This window comes from Melospiza georgiana, chromosome 2, assembly GCF_028018845.1.
Source record: "Melospiza georgiana isolate bMelGeo1 chromosome 2, bMelGeo1.pri, whole genome shotgun sequence".
Classification (NCBI taxonomy): domain Eukaryota; kingdom Metazoa; phylum Chordata; class Aves; order Passeriformes; family Passerellidae; genus Melospiza; species Melospiza georgiana.
This window is the reverse complement of record NC_080431.1, coordinates 116,018,004-116,043,091: the sequence shown is the minus strand read 5'-3', so window position 1 is coordinate 116,043,091 and position 25,088 is coordinate 116,018,004. Positions and strand designations below refer to the sequence as shown.

Here is a 25,088-nt window from a genome sequence, read left to right as displayed (position 1 = left end):
TTGTGGAACACAATTTTTTTATTAATAACAGGCCACATTTGTACTTCGAAAAGAGTGAAATTAAAAGGTGTATTAAAACATACCCACTCTAAGCAATCTATTTTCTTCAGTAGAAAAAAGCGTACAACAGGTAGAAATCCTATATACACAGTATATCAATTCTATCATCAACCTCTCCAAACAGTGTTTTACAAATTGGTACAATGGTGTTAGAACAGACCATCCAGTTCCAGTCCAGTACGAATTTCAGCTCTTTACTTGCTCATTTAAGACAAACCACTAAGCACCTAATCCAGTTTACTGATCTCAGGATACTTACAAGGGAGTACTGTACATGAAGATAGCAGTGTTAAGCTTTTACTTCTGCTTAATTTTTTTTTAATCCTGCCTTGTTATTAAGTCTGCCTCATAAACTTTGAGTATGTGGAAATCTGTAATCAATGTCTTCATTAAAAAACGTAGCAGAAATGTGATTAACTGTACCTTAAACAGCCCTTTCCTCAACTCCTGCATTATTTTCCAGCAGACTGCTGTTGTGCTTATTCTACACTGGTGGCTTTCAGCCCAAAATATCAATGAACCACAAATCTATGCCATCTTTTTTTTTTTTTGCTTTTTGCTTTGATGAAAATAATGAACCACAAATCTATGCCATCTTTTTTTTTTGCTTTTTGCTTTGATGAAAATAAAAAAAAGCATAATGTTAGTTCTTAAATTAGTTTGGCACATAAGGAAAAAAAAAACAAAGCAGGGAGAGCACACAAGTTGCATCCTTCTCTCACAATGTCCTTGGGGAGGGGAATGTCCGGATCCAGGCAGGGTGGGCAGGCATGGAATGAGTGACACAGACCACGGCAGATTCCAGTACCTGGTCTCAGTTCCACTCAAACACCTCAGTCCATCATCTGCCACCGCCGGTGAGCGCATCCCTGCGTGGCTGGAGAAGGCCCTGAGCTCCAGCAGCCTCCTCACACCAGGTAAAAAAGCACCACTGGGCACCTTTGGCTTAAGTGTCACTTAACAACACCGTGAGCGAGCTATTCCTGCTGTGCTGAGCAGGAGGGAGCGGGGCCTGACCCTTGGGTCTCGGCATGTCAGTGTGGGCCCCGTGCTTGAGGAGAACCTCCACCGCTTTGGCGTGCCCCCCTCGCGCGGCCAGGTGCAGAGCCGTGAACCCCTCGCTGTCAGAAATATCGATATTCTCCGCACTGACAAGTTCTTCCACCACCTCAGAGTGCCCGTTTTCCGCGGCAAGGTGCAGCGCTGTCCTGTTTAAAGGCCCTCTGGCTAGCACGCTGGCCCTCTCATCCATCAGCAGCTTCGTCGTGGCCAAGTGGCCGCTGCGCGACGCCAAGTGCAGGGCCGTGTACCCCTCGGCCGTGGCGGCCTCCATGTCTGCCCCGTGCTTGAGGAGCAGCCTGGAGGTGCTGGTGTGGCCGGTCTCAGCGGCGATGTGCAGAGCAGTCTGCAGGAGCCCGTTGCGCACATTGACGTCCGACTCCAGGTCGATGAGGAGCCGGGCCACGCGGTAGTGACCCCGCTGGGCGGCCAGGTGCAGCGAGGTCCTCCCGTCCACGGTCTGCACGTTGACGTCGGCGCCGCGCTGCTTGGCCAGCAGCTTCACGATGGGTAGGTGGCCCTGCCAGGCGGCGTAGTGAAGGGGCACCCAGTCGTCCTTGCCCTTGATGTTGACTTTGACGCCTCTCCTCAGCAGGATGCGCACGATGTTTTCCTGGCCGTACTGGCAGGCTATGTGGATGGGGGCTCTGCCCTCAAAATCCACCTCGTTTAAGGACGCGTTCTTGTCAAGCAGCATTTTGGTGCTGAAGTCATCCCCGTTCTGGGCAGCAAAGTGGAGAGCGGTCCACTGGTCCTCGTCTTTGGCGTTGACGTTGATTTTCCTGGCCATAATCAGTTCCACAATGCTTTTAAATCTCTTCTCAATGGCTATATGAAGAGGGGTGGACCCTTTCTTGTTGGTGAGGTTAGGGTTGGCGTTGTACAGCAGGAGCCATTTGACACATTCTTCTTGACCTGCTTCAACAGCCAAGTGCAGAAGGCTGGAGTTCCCATCTAAAACAATATCAACATCTTGAGGCTGGAGGATCTTCATCAGCTTGCTGGTATCTCCGGATAAAATCGCCTCCGTTAGCTTCCTCTTCTGTATGTCTGTGGTACCAATATCTAAATGGATACAAGGAAGAAAATTTTTTTACCATGAAAAACATTTTACCATGATTACCACTTTTACCATGGTGGTGAAACACTGGAACAGGCTGCCCAGAGCCCAGAGAGGTGGTGGATTTCCCGTCCCTGAACACATTCAGCTTGAGCTATTTGAAGATGTCCATGCTCATTAAATGTCCATTCCAACCCAAACTGTTCTAAGATTCTATTGAAAAGACAACACCACAATTCTGACACCCATCAAACTATACCCCCCCAGCAATGAGCTGCCTGCACAGCAATTCATACCCCTTGCTCCACAGGAGTCCCAGAACATTTTCAGGTCAGATTTGGGCCCCCACTAACTCCCTTTGTTGTGGCATGAAGACCAAAGGATGTTGTGGTTGATCTCCCTGCACTAACCATTGTTTACCTCACTGGAAAACAGATGTCTGGGGTTTGCAGCCCTGAAATGAAAAGTAAAAGTGAGGGGGTCTTTATCACAATGGCCCCAGGGGCTGCTGAGAAGGTGGCTTGAGTCCTCTCAAAAAATAAAGTCTTGAGGTTTAGGCTTAGTATAACTGAAAAAGCCACAAACTCAGCTGACCTGACTGGGCAAGTGGCTTTAATCCCATGTCAAGCAGGATGCTGGACTAGTAGTGACCTCCCTTCCAACCAACCTCTACATGACTGATTCTGTAATTGCTTTAATGGGAGTTTACTCCTTTAAAAAACTAAATGAGATTTATTATTTCTCATTAGATCATGTTTGGGAACCACATAGGGTTTTTTTTGTTTTGTTTTTATTTTTTTCCTTTTAAATAACTACCTCCAGTAAACAAATTTGTAGTGCTGACAGCAAGAGAAAGCAAGGCTAACAGTAATTTCCAGAATGTTATTCTACTCTCCAGCCCATTGACTCCCATGCCCCAATCCAAACAACTACAAAGGAAAACTTGACCATTACCTGAACTCTCCCGTTCAAAGGAAAGGGAAAGGGATCCTCTGGATGAAAAAGCTGAATCCACAGATGAAACTCCTGAAAGCCTCTTGTCACTGGAGGCAAGTTTGGACTCAGAAGAGCTGCGGCTGAGCTCCTCAGGGCCTTCCATAGTCTGTGAAATCCCCGAATCCAGCTGGGACAACAGCTCTGAGAGACTGTAATCCTTAACTGATGGTAGAGCAGGCTCCTGTTTCTTCTGGGATAGTGCACAAATCCCCTTCAAGAGAAGCACACAAGCATTTTAGAAAGGTCAGCAAACAAAACTGAGCCCTACAGAAGAAGCATAAATTTGTTGGTTTGCGGGTAGCATTTAAACACTGTTAGTATTAAATGAAACCTATGAATAAAAAGTCACTGAATTTTTTCAGAAGCAGGAGGGCAGTTTCCATCACTATTCACAGAGCCACTAAAGCCTTGTGGCTCTTCTGTCTATGATGGTTTTAAGATCAGTCACACCCACACAGTTCCAGCCTTTATTTCCGAACTGTCCTGCTCTCCCTCCACAGAATAAGATGCACTTGTCATCTGGTTCTGCCCTGAGGTTTTCCTGAGCTGGTCCATGCCCCTGCTGTCATTTGTGCATCCCAGTCCTTCACCAAGACCCACTTCTATCAGTCAAGGTGGTGCTCAAAAGCAGCAAAAAGAAGGTTGCTTGGAATCTTCCAGGTCATAAAGGAGCCTGTTCCTCCCAAAACCCTGCAAGTCTGAACAAGAAGTGAAAGAGAAAATACCTCAGGCTGCTGCTCTGGGGCATTCTTGGTGTCCAGGTCCTGAGTTATCATCTCCTTTGTGTCATCTTCTGGTTTTTCACAAAGGGCCTCTGTTTCTGAAGTGATTTCTTTAAAGAAAATAAAAGAAGGTTTTAGTGTTTGGTTTTTTCAGAAGGAGAGTTTCTGAGATGCCCTGCTGCCTTTCTCTATCAACTGAACGTAAAATCTCTGAGCTGCTGAGGGAGAAGAACTCCAGTGCTGACCATTCCAGGGGGCACAAATGTGCAGCCAAGCCAAGGGCACACAGGGCTGCCCAAACAATTCATTTTCAGTCACAACAGGCTGGTGTTACACAGGGCCCACACTGCAGGACTGGGAAATAGGAACTACTGTACTGCTGGCAGATTTAGATACGGTTTTTTTAAAGATGGAATCCCTCATCCCTTCAGTCCTCATTCCTTGTTTGAGCAGGAGGAGAAGGAAGAGGCAAATCTCTCCCATTCTTCTAAATGAAGCTACATCCCTCTGCACACTTGAATTCATAACAGGTGCTTTGGACAAGTTCAGACCTTTTACTGGCAGAAAAGTGACTGTACAAACTGTTTCAATACAAGAAAATAATTCAGTTTCTCAATGTACAAATTTCAAGAGCCAGGTCCTTCAACGCTTTGGTACACTGCAAACCACACCAGCTCCAGCTTGGCTTATGTCCTGACACTCACTATCAGAAATCAACATCATTTCTGGCTCAATGGACCAATGGCTCAGTGCAAGGCTTATTCCTGGCGTGTTTACATAACACCATCATGGTCAGACATGTCCTCAGATAATCCCTTCCTCCACAAATGACTAAGTGGCCTGTATCATTGTCTCCACCACACAATGTGCTCTATTTACTCTGTCACAGAGCTTCTCAGCCTTTACCCCAAGGATTAGCAGAGTCCTGAGCAATAATGTGACTCACAGCAGAATAAATGGGCAGCCAAGTTAAGAGGAAATCTTACCTTGAAATGTTGGCCGTTCACCAGGATCATCTTGCCAACATTTTTGCATCAGTTTGATCAAGTTATTACATGACTGAGGTCTGGATTTGGAAACAGCAGGTAGCTCTGGGCGGTGCCCTTTAACTACTTTTACCATAATATGTAAAATGTTGTTTTCCTCTGCAAAGCAAAAGCACACAGATTTAGATGGCCCAGCAAAAGGAATCACTTCTCTTTTTTCCAAGAGTATTAAGAGTGCATTAAGCTGAAAATTTGTTTTCACGCTTTTTTTTTTTCTAGATTTCTTATCAATAGGAGAAAAAATTGTTGGTTGTCTTCTCCAACAAGATATTTTTTAATGCAGTAACAACTGCTTCTCATGTATCATTTATAAAACAATTTTCAGTGAGTGACTGTTCTTTTTCCACCCATTAAAGATAAAGAACAAAAGGGAAAAAAACCCTCAAAAAGTTCTTTGCTACTTCTCTTTGGATTTCCATATCTGCTGCAAGAAAACAGAACCTCAGGTTTTATTTAGACCAGGTACCTGAACTATTCATAAAGGTGAAGGAAGAACACAAATCAAGAGGTGCAGCAATGCAGCTCCTGCCTGTAAATCAATCACTGGGCTAAAAGGAATCCCTCACTGGGAGAAAAACTAATAGTAGACTGGAACTTGCTGGGACATGTTTGCTATACATAGGCCAGTCACAGACACAGGAAAGTCATAAAGAATAAACAGCTGCCTCTTGAGGTGCATTTACTGTGGGGTGGAACAAGGCTTATTCTCACAGACAGCTTTTCTTTTCTTTCCTTTTTTTTTTTTTTTTTTTAAGGAAGAAATCTGTACCCACAATCTACAAATAAACTACAGAACCTCTCTATAGAGGAGCTGCCTCTGAACAACAGCAGAGCTGCCTGCCAAGGTGGCTTTGCCACACACTGATCTGAAGCTGTGCAGCAAACCCCAGCAGAAGCAGAAATGTGCAGACAAGGGTCCCTGCAGCAATACAGGTTCTGTTTTCATGACGCAGGACAAAGGAGAATTTAAGCTTGTGATCAGAATTTGAGAGCTTAAAAGTCTCTACCACTCAAGACTGTCAGAATTTGGAGGTCATGCACAAAAATCTAGGGTTGGTGGGGCAAAAAGTGTGCTTATTAATGGGAAAAAGGAAAAAAATATCCAAGATAACACACAACTTACCTGCAAAAGGCTTCTTCTGTGTAAGAATTCCCCAAACCACGATGGAAAAGCTACCAAAAAAAATTTAAAAAGGTAAAAAAAAATTCTAGAAAAATTTTTAACCAAAAAATCTCACCGAAGTGTAATTTATTTTCCTTATCCCTTTTGCACCTAATTCAGCTGATGAACACACACACAGAGGAATGAAGCTAAGAACCACGATTTCAAAGTCTGGCTTTGGCAGGGAGGAACCTGAGGCAGCAAACACAGGGACTTGCTGGAGGCTGCCAAGTCCTTGGTAGCATCTACCAACCACTCCACATCCACCCTGACAAAATCAGAGAAAGCATTACAGTGGGTTTAATTTAATGTTTCTGCCCTGCAAGATGACTTTAAATAAATCAATTTAATTTAGAAGAAGAGATATCTTTTTAATCTAAAGCTGTGAGTTCCTTTTCCTAATAATCTTGCCATGAAAGAAGAGCCAAAGACCTAGTGATGAAATCCACTGAAGATAACTCAGAATTTTGTCACAGACTCAAAAAGTAGGTCAGGATGTACCTTTAGAAGGGAAATTAAAGGTGGGCAGAGTGCCTCCCACTGCCAAAAAGTGATTTCAAGACCCAGCATCACCTGCAGTTTTTAAAAGGCCTCTACCCTACAAAGACTTTGAAAAAACCCAAAGCAAATATGACACATTTCAAGACGAGGCTCGAATTGGATTTAGGGGTTTCATGCTTTAAAAAAGGGCTCATTTTACAGGGTTACTAAAATAGCATTTAGGTATTTTCATAGTTCACTGACCTGTACACATCATGTTTGGTGTCAAAACACCTGTTTTTCTCCTTGATGCGCTCTGGAGGCAGATAGGCAATGGTGCCACACAAGCCATCCATGCTGATGTCATGGGAATGGGACAAGCCATTGCACTTTGCCAGCCCAAAGTCAGAAATCTGAAGGAAAAAAAATGGAGGAGGAGGAAGGTGAGAAAAGTGCATGGTGCCATCAGACCTTCAAGGTGCTCACAAAATATTTTCTGCAAAGAACAACAGATGCAACAGGATCACCCAACAAATACAGTGAAGGGCTGTTCAGAAATATTAAGCCAATAAAACATCTCTGGAAGCATAATGCTATGGTAGGCTTTTCTTTATGGTTAAGCTAAAAGAAGAAGGAAAAAAAAATAAAGGCAAGCAGTTCTTGCAAGCAGCAGCATGCCAGCCCATTACATAGCAAACACAACAAACAGTCAAGACAATTTATTGTAATTTAAACCAGTCGAATTTAGCTACTGCAAACTACTTTAATGTAATTATTGGCCCTGCCACCCCCTTTCCCTACATAACCTCACATTCTATGAGGTGTTTAAATGCCCTGGCTCTGCAATGAACTCTGGAGAATCACCCTTTCAGGTATCCCTGCTGCACTGACCGTGCCAATGAGCACCAAGCCCAACAGCAGAGCCACCAAGTGCTACAAAAACCCAAATGGAAACACACACACACACCAGAAAGCCACACTGGGAACTCTTTTTGGCAGCCAGGAGATACAGCAAGTTGGTGCAGTGACGCAGGGAGCACAGCTGAAATGAGCACAACAAGTGACAGCAAGTTTATAAAAAGGACACACCTCCACTTTAATTTGAAGTGTCAGGCAAATATGCATTCATTTGCTCTCAAAGGCATACCAATCATCGAGCAAACAGATAGGGCAGGAATTTCCTTTGTCTTACTTATTTCCCACTGGATAAAAATGTCTATTATGCCAAGTGGTAATTTCAAGAAAAGTCAAGTCTTTTTGGACCACTGAGCCCACTGATTTTTGTCTACATGTCAGATAAGACTCCCCCTCCCCCTAACTTATACATTCCTTTTATCTAATAAATACTCAGGTTTTTCAATGACTCATTCCCCTTTTGATCTTCACAGCTTCTCCTTTGAGAAAGTTTTCCCTCAAAACAACAAGCATAATTAAAAAAAAGCTTTGCTTTTTTTTTTTTTTTTTTTTAATAGGCACACTTTGAGAAGTTTCTCTCTAAAGATACCACAAAACCAGTTGTAACATGTGTCCATTACTGGAAAGGGAGAAAACTTCTGCCAGCTTCAGCCTCCTGGAGAACACGCACATTACACAGCCATGCAAGGAATCTCCCTTTGCCATAAAATAAACAAAGCAACCCACACAGCTTCAGCAAGAACTTCTCCCATGGACAAAGAGCTCAGCAGAGCTGAAGGGGCTGGAGAAGTCCTGCACCCTAAAACACAGGTATGTCCAAGCTGTTGTCCTTCTTTGATCTGTAGAGTAATGTGGGAATGACTTGAGAACAAAAAAAAAAACCCACACACAAGGGAAAAAAATAAAAGAGGGGGGAAAAAAGGGGAAAAAGCAAAGTTATCTGGAGGAATAGTTTCTCATCCTTGTGGAGCTACACTCTCAAGAGAGGGATTGCTGGATTTCTCACTAAGCCAAGCATTAGAGCCCAGGAAAGCAGCAAGAAACCTTGTCCACACACCAGGTCACCCTGGGGAGAGCCAAATTGACCACCACAGGAAATCCTGTGTGAGTCTGGGGCACTTGGTGCTCCACAGGAGAACAAAAGCCCAAGCCCAGCACCAAGGCAGGCTGTGGTGTCAGGTTCATAAATGAACTGAACCCTGCAAGTCTGAACGGATCCGAAGCGCTGCTCTCCTTTGATTAACGTGAGGCACAGGCTTGTGTACACCTCAAGAAATCCAGGCATAATTAAAGCCACACACCTCCCTCTTTGTCTAAACAATGGCGTGTTTCCTACTGCCTGAGTTAAGAAATGAAGATGAAATGCAGACAGCAGGGTGACACTCCTGTGTTTGGAGCCACCAGCTACGGTGTGAATCTAAGGCTGGGGGCTAAGGCAGAGCTCAGCACTCCAGACAGGAAAAAATCACCCTACAAACTAAGAAACAGCTAAGTTATATAGCATACACCCTCCCTGGGCTAGCAAGAACATCACCTTGTGGAACTGTCCCTACCTAGTGTGAAGGACTGGGTGTTATGTCAATAATCACCTGTACAGCAGGGCTTCGATCATACCAAATTCTGCAGGAGAAAGCACTGGAAATTGAGGAATTGTTATCTTGCAGGCTGCAACAAAACAGCAACATTCTGCAGACAGCTTTTTGTGGCTTTTATTAGTTCCTCTAGGGCGAATTTTCCACACTACATGGGGTGTATTTAGCCATGCAGGCTCTTTAAACACCAGTGGGAACTGTGCAGTGGGTGGAAGATGCAGCCATTTAACTCGCCTGGTTTGCCTTTAAATTGCTTGCCAGGCACCTCGTTCTGCAACTCCCTAGCTGGGGGAGGCAGTGAAAGTGGAGCACCCTTCCCCACCCCTTCTTCCACATCCTTGCTGGTCCCTGCAGCCCACCCCAGGCTCTGCCCTTCCCCTAAATTCCAAGGGAATCCACAGTCTTGCTCCTTCACACTGATGCCTTGTGTAGGCTGACCTAGAACAGAGACTGGACAGAGCTAAAGAATAAAGCAGGGATTTATTAAAAGGATTTACTCAATGGATGCACCTCGGGCAGCACAAGAGCCCAGCCAGGGCTGCACCCAAGATGAACCAAAATGGCCACAAAATGAACCCAAAATGAACCAAAATGGTAACAAAATGAACCCAAAATGAAACAAAATGGTCCCAAAATGAATCCAAAATGAACCAAAATGGTCCCAAAATGCACAACCAGGCACGGGGTCTCTCACTTTGATCAGTTCTGCTTCATTTGCATTTTTAAATTCATTGTCCAATTCCAGCTTTAGGTTATGCAGTCCCATGCTGCTTGTTTTTCTCTTTTGGGTCTACATGGTTTATGCTCTTGGGCCTGAGATTTGGATCATTTGTCCTTGGTGCCCAGCTGGAGCAGGAATTGTTTTGTCTCCCTGCTCTGTGCACAGAGCTCACCATTCCCTTATACGAAGCCCAGACCCACACACTAAAGCAGCACAGAATCTGAAACATATAAAACCTAAAACCTGAGGCACCAGCATCAGTGATTTCAGGTGGGTCCCATGAAAAGCACACGTGGCAGCAGCAGGGGAGACACGGAGGCTCCACACAAAACCCACAGCGGGCGCTGGGAGAAGGGGAAGGAGCCTTGGCCAGAGCCCACGCAGGCTCTGGGCTGTTCATGTTCAGGCAGCTCTGCTCCTCCAAGGGCTGCATGAGAGCCAACACGTGAGCACCGAGCTGGGACAGGAGCTGCACGTGTTCTCCTGCCCACTTCCAGCAACGCTCGCTCTACTGAAGGGCTCAGAGATCTGAAGATTTCTATTTATTTGTTTTTATTTTTAGTTCGGTTTGTTTTTCAACTCAGTGCACGCAAGACTTTCTCTGCTTCTGCCATTCGTGGATCTGTCCATTCTAGTTCGTACAAAAACGCTCACTTGCAAAGTTTTAGATGCTTTTTATAATTTTTTTCTACTTTGTAATGTAATTTTTTTTTGAAAACTAGAAGATACACTCACATAACCACAACAGCTACTACAGTCAAGCACTGCAAGGATCTAGCTCCCAGGAATAAAACGAGTGCTTGGAAAGTGCTTTTTTTTTCCCTGACAGGCTGCCCTGAACTCTGCTCTCACCTCCTGATGTCCTGAACTGTGCACTTAGCTCCTGATGCTTTATGTAATTTTTCTGCAAGCAAAACTCAAGAACCCACTGCAGTGGACTCAGGGACAGAGTTCACCAAAAGGTTTTCTGCATCAAATCCACTGGATTAATTTTTAATCTGCGTTCCAACATGCAGTATTTGTCTCTGTATGAAGTCTCTGCACTTGGATATTGAGAATGGCCCCATGTTTGTCTGTGGGTTATTAGGGTGTCTGGTGGCAGGGATGTTTCCTTTGTTTGTTTTTTCTGGGGGTAGGGGGAAAGGCAGTTACATTTTTTGTTCTTTAAAACTGACTGAAATTTTTAAGCAATTTGCACAGGTCACAGATTTGGATTACTAAAAATTATGACTAAAAATGAATTCCAAATACCAACACAATGTGCACTTCAAACTTATGTCTTTATGAATAGGGTTTTTTTTAATGAATGCACTTCAGTTAGCTTCTAAAAAAAACTTTTTTGAAACATACTGTATTTCCATCCTTTTCCAACCTTCCCTGAAACTTTTAACTCCTCCAAACCAGTTTCAGGTGGGACATTTGTAATGCTCTTTTCAGAAGCACCACAAACAACCCAAAGCCAAACACCCATTTTAATCCATCCTGAATCTGCATTACTGTAATAGGGATGGTTTTGTTCCCTCCCCTACCACCACAACCAGATTGATCAGAGAATTGATCAAGGTGCAAACCAGCTTTGTTGGTTGGGATTAAAGAGCCATGCAACAACAGCCCTGCATGGAAACCTTGATCAGGCAGGGTAGGAAACAAGCAGAAGGGACACACAAAACAAAGGCTCTCCTCATCTCTAATAACAGGAGAGCAATTACAGCTGATAAAGTGGCTGTGCCACCTACATCAGGCAGTCTAATAAAGAGACAACTGCTCTTTACCAGCCTGGCCTCTGGGTATTGCTCGGCCCTACAGTTAACAACCTACATGAAGAAGCTTTCTGATCATGAAATTTGCCATCTGACTAGGCTGCTTCTAACTCCATTCTCAGAAATTTTGCAGCTGAAGCAAATAAAAGTGAAGACCACAGAGGCAGCACCATCAGCACGGTATACAACACAGCAGCAAATTTCACATTGCTTTAAACTGGAGAACTGGGGAGGGGAGAAAAGGAACTACAGAGAGCTTAAAGCAGTGCACAGTTGACAGCAGCTTGTTCTCCTTCAAGTTCCTTAAAACCAAAATGTAGGAGATGAGAAACAGCTGGTCAGGCTTGTCTCTGTGTGTACAAACCCACACATGTATGTATCTGTGTGTATCTGTACAAATATATATATATGACAAGATGAGGAGTTGCAAAAACCCAGGCTGGATAGTGAGAGAAACAAGAGCTTAAAAATAATGTTTTCCCCCAAAAGTATTAAGCTGCAGGTTGGCTTAATTTTTAACACCTGAATAAAAAGTAACACTCTTGACCATGAGATTTTTGGAAGACAAGAGAGCTGTGAAGCAGCAACAGAGATCACGAGGGCATGGCAGCTGGCAACAAGCTGGGCATGAGATTTCTGCACGTGGTGGGGTGTTTATTCTCCTAGCCAGGGCCCTGCAGAGAGATCACATTGCAGCAGGGAAGGAGCAAACTCCCAGCCCACGAGGGCAGCGCTGGAATGTGGCATTGCTTCCCCCGTGCCGGCGATTGCCACATCACAGCAGCTCAGGGGACACATCCAGAGAGTGTGTGGAGGGCAGCAGAGCTGAGGAATAAGCTCAAAAGATGTGGGTGAGCAAAGAAATAGATGTCAGACAGCGTGTAAATATTGGAAGATGGGATATGAGGAAGACTGGATATGAGGAACACTGGAGAAAGGGAGGATCTTGGTGGTGCGAATAAGAGAAAAAGGCTGGCAGGGAGGAAGACAAAGCCTGCCTGGGTATGGAATAATCCTGCCAAGAAAAGCACAGTGTTTAAGGCAAACAAGATGGAGCAGGACATGGCAGGGAAGGGAGCTGCCAGCACCAATTCACAAGGGAGGATGGATTCATCCACCTTCAAAAACCAGCAAACCTTTCTCTCTACACGTTACACACAAACACTTAAAATCACCAGGGAATCCCCCAATCTGCCTTTGGTAAAGTCAATATCTGTCTATCTGTATCCCTGCCCATCCTCCTAATTATCCTCCCAATTCAGCCCAGGCTTATGTAATGGCCAGGCTTTATGATATGGAGGCACCCACTTGATGATAAGTTCTGCTCAGCAGCACTGCCTGAGTCACCAGCCTCACTCAGGGCTTTGCAGTGATCACAGCACTCGTAAAAGGAGCAGGGTGTGTTTGCATTTAACTGCAGGATGGCACAGCAGCATTTCCAGGGCTCTCCTCTGGAAGACTGACTGCTTCCTGGCTCAAGGGCAAACAGTTTGTAAAGTCCTCCCTACCTACAAACTCTTCTTTTGCAGTCTGCAACGTCTCTTCGCTCACCTTAGGACTCTATTAGGGACAGGTCACATACTAAATTAATGCTGACACTTAAAAACACTTCAATCAGCAGCTCCCATTAGCCTTCCAGCAAGAAAATGCACATTAAATCAAGCTGCAGGGTCTGAAGTTTAATTGTAAATTTCAGGTCACACAAAAAGAAGGTTCGGGGCCACATTTTTAAAGGGAAGGCGCCTCACAGAATATGTGCATCTCTCATTCTGCATATGGATTCCTGTGCCTGCTCTGCTTCTTGGAGGGCTTTCCAAGATGCCTGTGGATGTAGAAGACTGCTGGCTGGAAAAGGTTTGGATTACACCATTCCTTTCTGGACTCCATGGAAAGGATTTGAAGACCTTGATGTGTTTTGTGTAGAAGCACATCAGGGATGTCAGCAATGACCTCACCAGAGACTTTTCTATTTTTGGACATTTTGCACTTTGCCCCCTCGTGTTACATCACCACCCAGATATGGGCTGTGCATCAGGCACTTCAACCTCCTGAAACAGTGAGAAAAACACAGCCTTGCTATCTGGGCTCATGGATGAGTCAAGAATCAGGAATTTAAGAAGTTATGCAAGCAAGCATGAACTTTTAAGTAAATAAATACTTAGCAAAGGTCTCTCAGCGCTATTGTGTGAGAACAGGCTTTCAGCAGTTGAAATCCTGATGTTATGGTCATAATAGCATGACCACCTGCAGATGCCTCCTACCTCAGAAAGAAAATCCTTCTAAGAAATAAATGACTAAGAGGCCTAGTAAAAAAGCTGAGACCGTCACAAGTGTGGCTTCATTAGTGGCACACACCTCTTAAGGCTCCAACCCTACCATGGCACCAGGAAATCTGTCTTTATTTAATGAAAACTTCATTTTTAGAATGATACAGGGAAGACCAAAGGCACTTGATCAGTGAGGGGGCCAGGAGAACAGGGAGCAGATGGATTATGGCACTGCTAAAAAAAAAAATTTGAACACAAAAAGAAAACAGGGAAAAAAATGTATTTCAGTCTCTGTGCTCTCTAAAAAGAAAGTTGAGGAAGGAAGCACAACCTCCTTGGTCCAGCTGACCACAGAACCTCCAGCAGAGAAGGCTAGCAAGTTTGCCTGTTTACTCTGGAAATGGATAACGAAAATAATTTCATGCTGATACAGCCACGAAAGAAATTCCTTCCAGTGACCTCTGGCATGCATGAACAGTCAGGACAGAGATCCTTCCTCACTGTACATGCCCTGAGCAAATGGAAATGAGCTGCCTCTGGGAAGGCTTCTCCAGGCTATAGCTGTAAATGAGATCTGTGCATTTTGTGCTGCAGACAAAGACCCAGAACAAGGCAATTGTGGCAACTGTGGAAGTGGCAAAGATGATTTAGAGGTTCACACCATTTTTCTCCCTCTGTTCTCCAAGAAATTTGTAGCAGGACCCATTAGGTCTCAGAACCAGAGTTCCTGAGTTCCTGAATGCAGTTAAGAGATGCAGTTCCTGACCTGCATCCTTCTAAAATTTCAGGGGCTTTCTCACAACTTCCCTAACCACACCTCTATTTATGGACTAAAATAAAATGCATTAAATGGTGCATAAACCAGGTGCATTTCTTTAAGAGCTCTATCTGGGTGGATTTTAACGTGGGAATCAGAGGTGTTGGCTCGGTGAGCATTTCTCTAAATCGAAAGGAACGCTGCTGCCTTCTCTCAGCCTTTTTGCACCTGGGGGACCATCCAAAGCTTGGACACCCTGGCACAGAGCATTCAGTGCATACCTTGACGTGGTAGTGGGCATCCAGCAGGATGTTTGCAGGCTTGAGGTCCAGGTGGAGCAGGGGAGGGGACATGCAGTGCAGGAAGTTCATGCCCACCGCGGTCTCGTGGATGATGCGGAAGCGCAGCTCCCAGGGCAGGGGCTCGGAGGCCAGCAGCTTCTCCAGGGACCCTGTCTCCATGTATTCCATCACCAGGCCCACTGGCTCTCTGCAGATGCCATAGACAGGGAGAATGTAGCGAAACTTTGCCATTTCCATCTTCCTGGCTTCTTCCAGTAACTCCATGCGCTCCCTGGGTGGAAGAGAGAGGGAGGTGAAGGATGGAGCAGCTGCTTCTCCTCAAGCCAAACAGCACAAAATGTTTCCTATGAAACCCAACACACATTTCACATCATCCCCTGGCTGACCCATGCTGCATCTCACCAGCCTGAGCATCCTTCCCAGGTGTATTTCCATATTTACCAATTTGGGGTTTTATGCTTTCAGTGGTTGGCTGTGGAAGGAAGAGGTTTTACAGCAACTTCTGTGAGCCAGAGAGAAGTTTGATAAGGGGATCCATGTTTACCCCCGAAAGAATTTTCTACCAAGGTCATTGACATAGAAACCAGGAAAGAAAGAAGGATAAATAAGAGAAACTTGCAACTGCCTATTCCAATGAGCACTTGGTTTGTCTCTTATGAGCAATGAGTAAAGTGTAAACTTATGAGTTTTGTAAGAATGTACAAAAAGCATGCATGCTATAATAAAAATTAATTATTAGCGGAGCATTTTCTAAAAAAACCCCAGAATTTTCTGTTTCATAAAATAACATTTTTTTTAAAAAGCTCAATTTCTGCTTGGACCAGATCCAGTTCATTGAGTGAATTAAGAGAATAAAAATTTAAAACAGTTTGAAGCCTTCTGGAAATGGAGTGTGTTGCTTTGTATTGTCTCTGTCTCAGCTAGGACCGTAGGCAGCTCCCAGCTGCAGGAGCACAGGTGAGCCCTACACATCTACAGTGTGAATATCCTGAGTGCAAAGCCCATCTCCCTGCTCTGATGGTCGCGCTGTGCTGCTCAGAAGGAGGATGATACACTTAGAGCCCAGATTTACACTGCTGGAGCTCCTTGGGCTGAAGTAATTAACTTTTAGTGAGTCACAAGGCTGTGCTAATCAGAACAGAAGCCAGACAGCATCTCTTCACCAGCCCTGCTGGTGCATCCTGAGCGCTCACAAACCCAAACCTTGGGAGAGGAATCCTTGGACCCACCACTGAGGGGAGCAAACTGCTGGCTGTAGCCAGGGGGACACAACACAACAAAAGCCTCCCCAAAATACAGCTCTGACAAGTCCAAAACTGCACTCACTGAGCTCCAGCAGGTGCCTAAATCTCCCAGCTGATCATTCTCAGTGATGTAACAGGCCTGGGCCTGGCAGCTGTAATGAGCACCCCGGGTTGTTTACAGGTCACTCCAGCCTGACCCTGCACAGGGGTAAGTGTTACTCAGTCCCAGCTGCAGCCACCCAGGGCAGGACCCTTAATTGCTGTGCTTTTCTTCTGCACCTCACTCACGGCCTTCTGGAGCAGCCCACAGATTGGAAAGAGGAGACAAGGGGCTGGCTGTGCCCACAAAAAGGGGCCACGCTTGATGTTTTAAAGACCCCTCAATCTGTAAAAACTGCATTATCAGTGATTATGAACCCTGCCCAGAGCAGCTTTGGGCACTGACACATCACTGCTGCTGCCACAGATTCACAGAAGAGGGCACAGGGAGGTCAGACAGGTAAAATTTCCTGAGCAGACCCTCTCTTATTACATCTCCTGCAATGCACCCAAAGATGTGCACACTGTCTAATGGACAACAGTACCTGAAGTAAAAGGACAAAGTTTGTGCTGTGTGCCACCAACAAGTGATGCCAGTTACCACTGTGGGAGCCTCATGGTAGAACCTCAGCTCAATCAAACCTGTTTTGGTTTTGGTTTTAAAATTTCAAATCCAAGGCCAGCTAGTAGCATTGTGCACTTCTAAAAAGAGAAAACACTAAATCCAGCCTGCACTCAGCCAAGTTTTCTCTTCTTATGTGTCCCCCAATGCCTGGATGACCTGGAAGAAGCTGAAGCACAGCCTGTGAGGGACTCTCAGATTTTGGGAGCTGTCATTTAGCTCTCAGAGTGGGCAGCAGGGCACTCCCCAAGGCTGGCAATGTGGTCTGCTCTTCACCTGCTGCAGGTAACATTTCCCACCAGGACCCAGCCAGGAGCAGCAAACCCATTTCAGAGGCAAGACCAGGCTGAAAAATGGCTTAAAGAGGGACGTACACACAGAGAGAGAAACAGAAACCTTTTCCATTAACCATGTTGCACAGAGAGAGAAACAAAAAAGATAAGAGAAATCTTTTCCATTAACCATGTTGGCTCCTGCTGCTCCCTACAGCAACTCTCTTGTGAAATAATTGCCTTTGCAGACAAGTCCCCAGTTTGCTCTTTGGCACGCTGGAAGGGAGCGCCCATGAATAACACAACCAACTCCTTGCCCCCAAGCCACACGCAGAGCCAGCATAATTCACCCGAGCTGGAGTCAGGGATGTAAAATACCTGTCTGAGCCCTCCCAGGCAAAGCAAGAGCCCAGCAACAGCCAAGGTCTGACAAGAGCCACCAGACTCAGGTTCTCAGGCTAGCAACAGCCTCAGAGAGCATCGCCGAAAGCACAGATTGGCTGCTGGAAATGGGGCGTTTTCCAAAAAACCTGACTTTTCTGTTCCATTAAAATAATGGCTTTTTTTTAAAAAAAGCTCCATTTCTGCTTGGACTGGAGTGAATTAAGAGAATAACAGGTGAGTGCCCTCTATGTAATTTAGCTGTTTAAAGCCCCCATGCAACAATTACCACCCTTAGCACTTTCCCATACCAAGAGCATTCAAAACTGAACCAGCCAGAGGCCTGGCACAGCGTTCAAGCACCAAAGCACCCCTGTCATCTTCTGAAAGCAGAAAGGGAAAGAAGAAAAAAAACCAGAATTTTCTGTTCCATTAAAATAATTTTTTTTTCCAAAAAGCTCCATTTCTGCCTGGACCACATCCACTTCATTGAGTGAATTAACAGAATAACAGGCAAGTGCCCTGTGTGTAATTTGCCTGTTTAAAGCCCCCATGCAACAATTACCGCCCAAAATAATGTTTTTTTAAAAAACTCCATTTCTGCTTGGGCCAGATCCAGTTCATTGAGTGAATTAAGAGAATAACAGGCGAGTGCTCTCTGTGTAATTTGCCTGTTTAAATAAACCCCACTATGCAACCACCCTTAGCACTCTCCCATACCCAGAGCACTCAAAACCCCATCAGCCAGAGGCCTGGCACAGCTGTCAAAAGGACCCCTGTCACCTTCTGAAAGCAGAAAGGGAAAGAAGAAAGAAACCCAGAATTTTCTCTTTCATAAAAATAATGTTGTTTTAAAAAAAGCTCCATTTCTGCTTGGACCATATCCAGTTCATTGAGTGAATTAAGAGAATAACAGGCAAGTGCCTTCTATGTAATTTACCTGTTTAAAGCCCCCTTGCAACAATTACCACCACCCTTAGCATTTCCCATACCAAGAGCACTCAAAACCAAACCAGCCAGAGGCCTGGCACAGCTTCCAAGCATCTTTCCAAAGGACCCCTGTCACCTTCTAAAAGCAGAAAGGGAAAGAAGAAAAAAACCCAGAATTTTCTCTTTCATAAAAATAATGATTTTTAAAAAAAGCTCCATTTCTGCTTGGGCCAGATCCAGTTCATTGAATGAATTAAGAGAATAACAGGCGAGTGCCTTCTATGTAATTTACCTGTTTAAAGTCCCCTTGCAACAATTACCACCCAAAATGACGTTTTTTAAAAAAACTCCATTTCTGCTTGGGCCAGATCCAGTTCATTGAGTGAATTAACAGAACAACAGGCAAGTGCCGTCTATGTAATTTACCTGTTTAAAGCCCCCTTGCAACAATTACCACCACCCTTAGCGTTTCCCATACCAAGAGCACTCAAAACCGAAGCAGCCAGAGGCCTGGCACAGCTTCCAAGCATCTTTCCAAAGGACCCCTGTCACCTTCTGAAAGCAGAAAAGACAAAAGCGGCGAAGGGAGCCAGAGCAGTCATTAGGAGCGCGCTCGCATGAACGCCACTAACACCAGCAGCTGGTTAAGGCAAGATCTCCTGCAGCAGGCACAGATCAAAGGTCTCTCCCCTCCCTCCCCTTTGCCCCGAGGATGCCACCGGCGCTGGGCACAGAATGAGGCGGTCCTGGAGCCCCAGCACCGAGTGCGGCCCCCGGAGCGCATCCAAGGATGCAGCAAGGATGGGGATGGCACTGCTCCGGTATTCTGAGCTCAGGAGTCATCCCGAGTTATCCAAAGGGAAGGAAAAGCAAAGCTCCTGCTGGGGTTGCTCAGCCCAGAGCTGTAGGTTTAAGCCTAGATTTTATTTTGTAGCCACGCGGGTAAAGAGTTGGGATTATTTTTTCTAGGAGGCTCGGCTCCGCTCGCCTCTCGCTGCAGTGGGGTATCCTAATTTTACTGTAATAAAGGAAAAAGAAGAAAGGGAAAAGAAGGGGGAAAGAGGAGGAAAGAAGAGGGAAAAGGGGGGAAAAGAAGGGGGGAACAGAAAGAACAGGGGGAAAAGAAGGGGCAGGGAAAAATTGGACAATGAAAAATGGACAAAAAGGGGGGAAAGGAAAAAGAAGAAAAAGAGAAAAAAGAAAAGAAAGAGAAAAAGGGAAAAAGGGAAAAGGGAAAAGGAAAGGGGAAAAAGGAAAGGGGAAAAAGGAAAAAGGAAAAAGGAAAAAGGAAAAAAGAGAAAAGAAAGAGAGAAAAAAGAAAATGAAGAAAAAAAGAAAAAAGAAAAAAGAAAAAAGAAAAAAGAAAGAAAAAAGGAAAAAAAAAAGAAAAAAGAAAAAAAAAAAAAAAAGAAAGAAAAAAGAAAAAAAGAAAATGTTACACCCAGGACAGCTGAGGTCATGTAAATGATGGGCTGCACACACTTTCTCCTGTAAATAGTAGCAGGAGACAGGGGCCCACACATCAAGAGCTCCAGCACTGGCTCCAGTGCCAAAAGAGCATCTCTGTCACAAAAGTCAGCACAGATCAGTCACTTCCAAAGCAAGTAGAAATATTACATGAATGGGAGCCCTCCAAAGAGCTGTCTGCTCCCACTCCACATCAGACAGACAGGGCTGCATTCCTTGGATGCTCCTGCAGACACAAGGGCCTCCTCTTGCCCACTGCCCCAGTCCCACAAACCCTGCCACAGGAACAGCAGGAATTGCAGCTGGGCCTGCATTTGCATGGATCCAATCTTCGTGCCCTAGAGATAACACTGCTGTAGAACTACAACCTTAGACTCACCAGGCAGTCCTTGCAGTTTTATATTCCCCCACCATCACCACCGCATTTCCCTAATGCAGTCTGAGACAGAGCAGTTAAAAGTTGCTCCAGAGAAACTCAAAAATTGCTCCAGAGAAGCTCAAAAAAAATTGTAATTGGGGCCATTTGTGTGAGGCACCTCCAGACACAGAGCAGCCAGGGGAGATCCAGCCCTGCTCTGCAGTCAGGAATTTCAGCTCCCTCTTCACAAAGTCCTGGTGGTGCAGGTGGGGGTCCATCAAATTACACCACCCCTGAATATCCTCAGAATTCCTCTCCCCTGCATCATGGCAGAGGTTTGGAGAGCACACAGTGGCCTCTGCTCTGCAGAGTTCATATTTAACAATTTCCACACTGCTGACTCGCAGAGAAAAATGTGAATATGAGAAGAAAAAAAGCACTGTGTGGTCAGGGCAGAGTATTGGGGGGGGGAGGGTGGGAAAAAGGAAGAAAATCTCTTTTTTCAGGTTTAACAGATGTCAGCCCTGCTAACAGATCCGTGCAGTTCTGGTACCAGAGGATTACAGGACAGCCAGGCTCTCCCCAACTCTTTAAGGAGCACAAGGTGACTCTAAAGTTCTCCCTACGCAGAAGAGACATTCATTCACCCAAATAAATGCAGCCTCCACTACCAGCAAGGCAATTCTAAAACCTCCTCAACTTCAAAGTCCTGCTCCATTCCCAAATCCAGGATGTGCAGAAGGAGAAATATGTAGGGCTTTGCCTGTTTTTTGGTTGGTTTTTTTTTCCTAATCAAGAATTTTTTTCCACCTCCACAGCCTGTAGTCACCCCATGGCCAACACCTCCAGTAAAGATCCCTCTCCAGGAAATGTTACACCTTACACTCAGCACGTTTATTTCCAGCAGAAGAAATCAACAAAGGATTTTGTTGATTTTGACCACAGGGATAAAGAGAAGAGACTTCCACTGCAAGTCCTGCGGGAGAGGCTCCTCCACACTTCTGGGTCACAATATTCTTTTTTTCAGATTTGCCTTGAACCTCCCCATACTGAGAGCATCCTGAGTCCCAGGAGAGAAAGGAGATCTCAGGAAAGTGGGATCTTAAAATAAGGTGTTAGCAATGGAATTTGACTGGGTTGTCTGGGTTGAGAGGGCTTGGGCTTAAAGGTAAAAAACACTGCTGGCTCTACATTCAGTTTTTCTTCTGCTTGAGGCCACTTGGCTCTGTGATGTGATAATTGCCGAGGGAATTACTCCAAATCTCTCACTGTCTGCAGAAACACGGCAAGAGAGACTCCACAGGGTATTACCACCACCAAGCCATTACAAACGGGGTTTTAATGTGGTACCAAATAAATACATCAGAAAAAGCCTCTGTGCTTTCCACTTAATGTTTCTGATACCACTGGCAATTCTTCTAACTCTTCACAGGGTTCCAAGAAACAGCCAGTCAAGTTAATCTCCCGGATTAACAATCTAATTGCACAGGCTTGTTGCAGCCTGCCAGCTGAAGAGGCTGTGCCCCCCACCCCACCATTTGAATAGCACAAGTTTATTAGAAAAGTTTTGGGTAAAAAGTCTCAGCATAACCATCTCCTGTAAGGGGCTTGATAGAACAGCCCATGAATCAAATGAGCAATTAAAAAAAATATTTTAAAAAACAGTTTACATTTATTTAGCAGGGGCAGCTCTTTCAAAGGCCAGGGACACTTCAATTTCTTATCAATGGTCTCCTCAAGCATCTGAAGCACAAATTCTGCAGTAAAATAAATTAGTGCTTTAAGGAGTGGTTTATTAAAATCAATCAGAAGCTGCAGGAGCTCTATGGCCTCAAATTTCCCAAATTCTCAAGGCATTTTTTGCTTACTGAGCTGCATGTTTGTATGGTCTTCCAGCATTTGCACACCTCACAGCCACGGAGGGACAGGTGGCTCTCTACTGCACGTGGTACATATTAATATAGAGGTCTGATAGCAAATCTCAAAACAAATTATTAAATATTAAACTAATAAATAAATAATAAAATTAAGTACTAGTCATATTAAAATAGGTGACAGCATCCTTTTTCTCAGAGTGGAAATTAACTTTCAGAGTAAATTTCTGGATGTACACTACAAATGAAAAGTTCTAGCTTATTTTTCAGACATGTTTTAATCCTAACTTCAAAATTAATCAGCCACGGTACTATTTTGATCAATAAGCATCAAGCCTGAAATCTCCTTTGAGGTTTTAATAGTAGGGGGCTTGCAGATTAGCACAATAAAATACACTGTGCAACTTCAAGGTCTTTTCCATTTTATTCACAGACAGCACAGTTAGCCTGTGCTTATCGTAAACTCTCCCTCTCCAAAGGACATTTAATGAAATTTAATGTCCTATGGCTACTGCAAAGTCAGCAATTCAGATACTGGAAAAGATGCTCAATACCCCAGAAATCCTGCAGAAGATGGGTTTACAAATGTTTTCAGTCTTTGCCTAGCTGATCTCCCTCCTTCTGCAGGAAAGGCACCAACAGGAAACCTTTTGTGACCGAGCCAACCCACGTCTCAAAAACTGAACTGCAGAATCAGCTTGTGAGCTGGTGGAGATGCCAGAGATCAAGTGGAGCTGGGAAAGCTCCAGGAACACGACTTGGGGGTATTCACCTCCCTGTGCACAGAGGCTGAAGCCACCTCTGTCCCTACAACACAGAGATGTCCCTAAAGCTGCACCTGACAGCCTTCCCCTCCTGGAAAGGAGATCTGCCCTCGATAGCTCCCGTCCCTGGAGGTGCTCAAGGGCACCTTGGATGGGGTTTGGAGCAACCTGGGACAGTGGAAAGTGTCCCTGGTCGTGGCAGGGGATGAGCTTGAAGGTCTTTCCCAACCCAAACCCATCTGTGACTCCGCAGTCACAGCGTGAGAGCAGCACAGCCCATCGTCCTCACCGGGTGACAGAGGGCAGCGCAGTCCCGCCGTGGGGCACCTTCACCCGCACCACAGCACACCTGCACGGCCTCACCTGGAGCACACAGACACACGGACGAGCGCTGCCCCTGCCCTGGGGCCGGACACATTGCCCAGCCCGGCTCCTTTCAGCGCCCCAAAGACACCGAACCCGCGGCTCCACGCCCGCACCCCAACCACATCGGCCGCAACTGCTGCACTGGCAGCCAGACCTGGCTCTATCCAAGCCCCTGCATCCCAGACACATTCCCAATCCTCCTGCCCTGCCCTTCCCATCCCTTCCCATCCCATCCCATCCCGGCTCGGTCGGCGCCTGCCGGGGCCGCAGCGGGTCCGTGCAAGCCGGCACACGCAGAGCCGGGCAGGGCAGGAATGCTTTCCGCATGGCTCCGAGGGACAGGCGGGACACCGGGGCGGTTCAGGGCTCCCAGGGAACCGGCAGGACATTTGGGGCATTCCATAGTGCCCAGGGAACCGGCAGGACATTTGGGGCATTCCATAGTGCCCAGGGAACCCGCAGGACATTTGGGGTATTTAATGGTTCCCAGGGAACACACAGGACATTTGGGGTATTTCATGGTTCCCAGGGAACCGGCAGGATATTTGGGATATTTCATTGTTCCTAGGGAACACGCAGAACATTTGGGGTATTTCTTGCATCCCAGAGAACCAGCAGGACGTTTGGGGTGTTTAATTGTTCCTAGGGAACACGCAGGACATTTGGGGTATTTCATGCATACCAGGGAACACGCATTTGGGGTATTTAATGGTTCCCAGGGAACACACAGGACATTTGGGATATTTAATGGTTCCCAGGGAACCGGCAGGATATTTGGGATATTTCATTGTTCCTAGGGAACACGCAGAACATTTGGGGTATTTCTTGCATCCCAGAGAACCAGCAGGACGTTTGGGATATTTCACGCATCCCACGGAACACGCAGAACATTTGGGATATTTCATTGTTCCTAGGGAACACGCAGAACATTTGGGGTATTTCACGCATCTCGGGGAACGCGCAGGACATTTGGGGTATTTCATGCACCCCAGAGAACACGCAGGATATTTGGGACATTTCATCCATCCCAGGGAGCAGGCAGCACATTTGGGATATTTCATGCATCCTAGGGAACACGCAGGACATTTGGGGTATTCCATGGTTCCCAGGGAACACGCAGGGCATTTGGGATATTTCATGCATCCCAGCGAACAGGCAGGACATCTGGGCCCCTAAATTCAGGGTATTTGGGGTATTCCATGGTTCCTGCCGCTGGCTGTGACACGGGCAGGGCTGCACACCCGGAGCGCTCGCTCGCCCCGCAGCTCCCCGGCCGCGCATCCGCGGGGTGACCGAGGGCTCGGAGCGCCTCTTTGGGAATAATCCCTCGTCCCCACAATATCCCCATTCCCTTTTCCCCCCCCCTTACTTCTCATCCACATGCAGGCTGGGCGAACACTTGATGGCGAGCCACGTCTTCCAGTGGAGATGCCGCACCTTGTACACCTGCCCGAACCCCCCGGAGCCGATCTTCTCCCAGCTGCTGAACTCGCTCTCCTCGAAGGTTCTGAGCAGCCCCATGGCCCAGGGGGAGCCGCCGTGGCCCGCGGTGTCCCTCGCCATGGCCGCGCCGTGTGCCCGGAGCCGCCCGGCCCGCGGAGCGCAGCGCCGCCGCTGCCGCCCAGGTGAGTGACTCAGGTGTGCCCGGGCTGCCGTCACTTCCTGGGCCGGGCCCGTGGGTGGGCTCTGCACGGCTCCTTCTGCCGTCCCGGGACGGAGCACAGGGGCAGCTCTGGGCTTGGAGCAGCCCCGGGGCGATGCTCGCGTCCGGAGCGATGGGGCGGGAGGGGAGCGCACGCTGCCGAGCTGGGACAAATAAACGGTGACAAATAAAGTGTTAAATAAAGGAGAGGGAAGCGCCGGCCACCTCAT

At 46.2% G+C, this 25,088-nt stretch overlaps 1 protein-coding gene across 1 annotated transcript; it reads right to left on the bottom strand.

Moving 5' to 3' along the window:
- On the bottom strand, positions 1–25,088 carry RIPK4 (receptor interacting serine/threonine kinase 4). The gene is made up of 8 exons (XM_058045594.1): positions 24,586–25,088; positions 14,879–15,170; positions 6,850–6,998; positions 6,067–6,116; positions 4,884–5,042; positions 3,901–4,007; positions 3,134–3,386; positions 1–2,184 (listed from the first exon to the last, which is right to left on the bottom strand). Exons 1-8 carry the CDS (start codon positions 25,086–25,088, stop codon positions 1,007–1,009), a joined length of 2,691 nt encoding a protein of 896 aa, XP_057901577.1. The 3' UTR covers positions 1–1,006.

Excerpts from the sequence above, each read along its gene's own strand:
- RIPK4 (XM_058045594.1), bottom strand. The coding sequence starts at position 25,088 with ATGAGGTGGCCGGCGCTTCCCTCTCCTTTATTTAACACTTTATTTGTC. Across the intron at positions 5,043-6,066 it reads ACAGAAGAAGCCTTTTGCAG|AGGAAAACAACATTTTACAT; the intron begins GTAAGTTGTGTG and ends TTTGCTTTGCAG. Across the intron at positions 2,185-3,133 it reads CTTTGAACGGGAGAGTTCAG|ATATTGGTACCACAGACATA; the intron begins GTAATGGTCAAG and ends GTATCCATTTAG.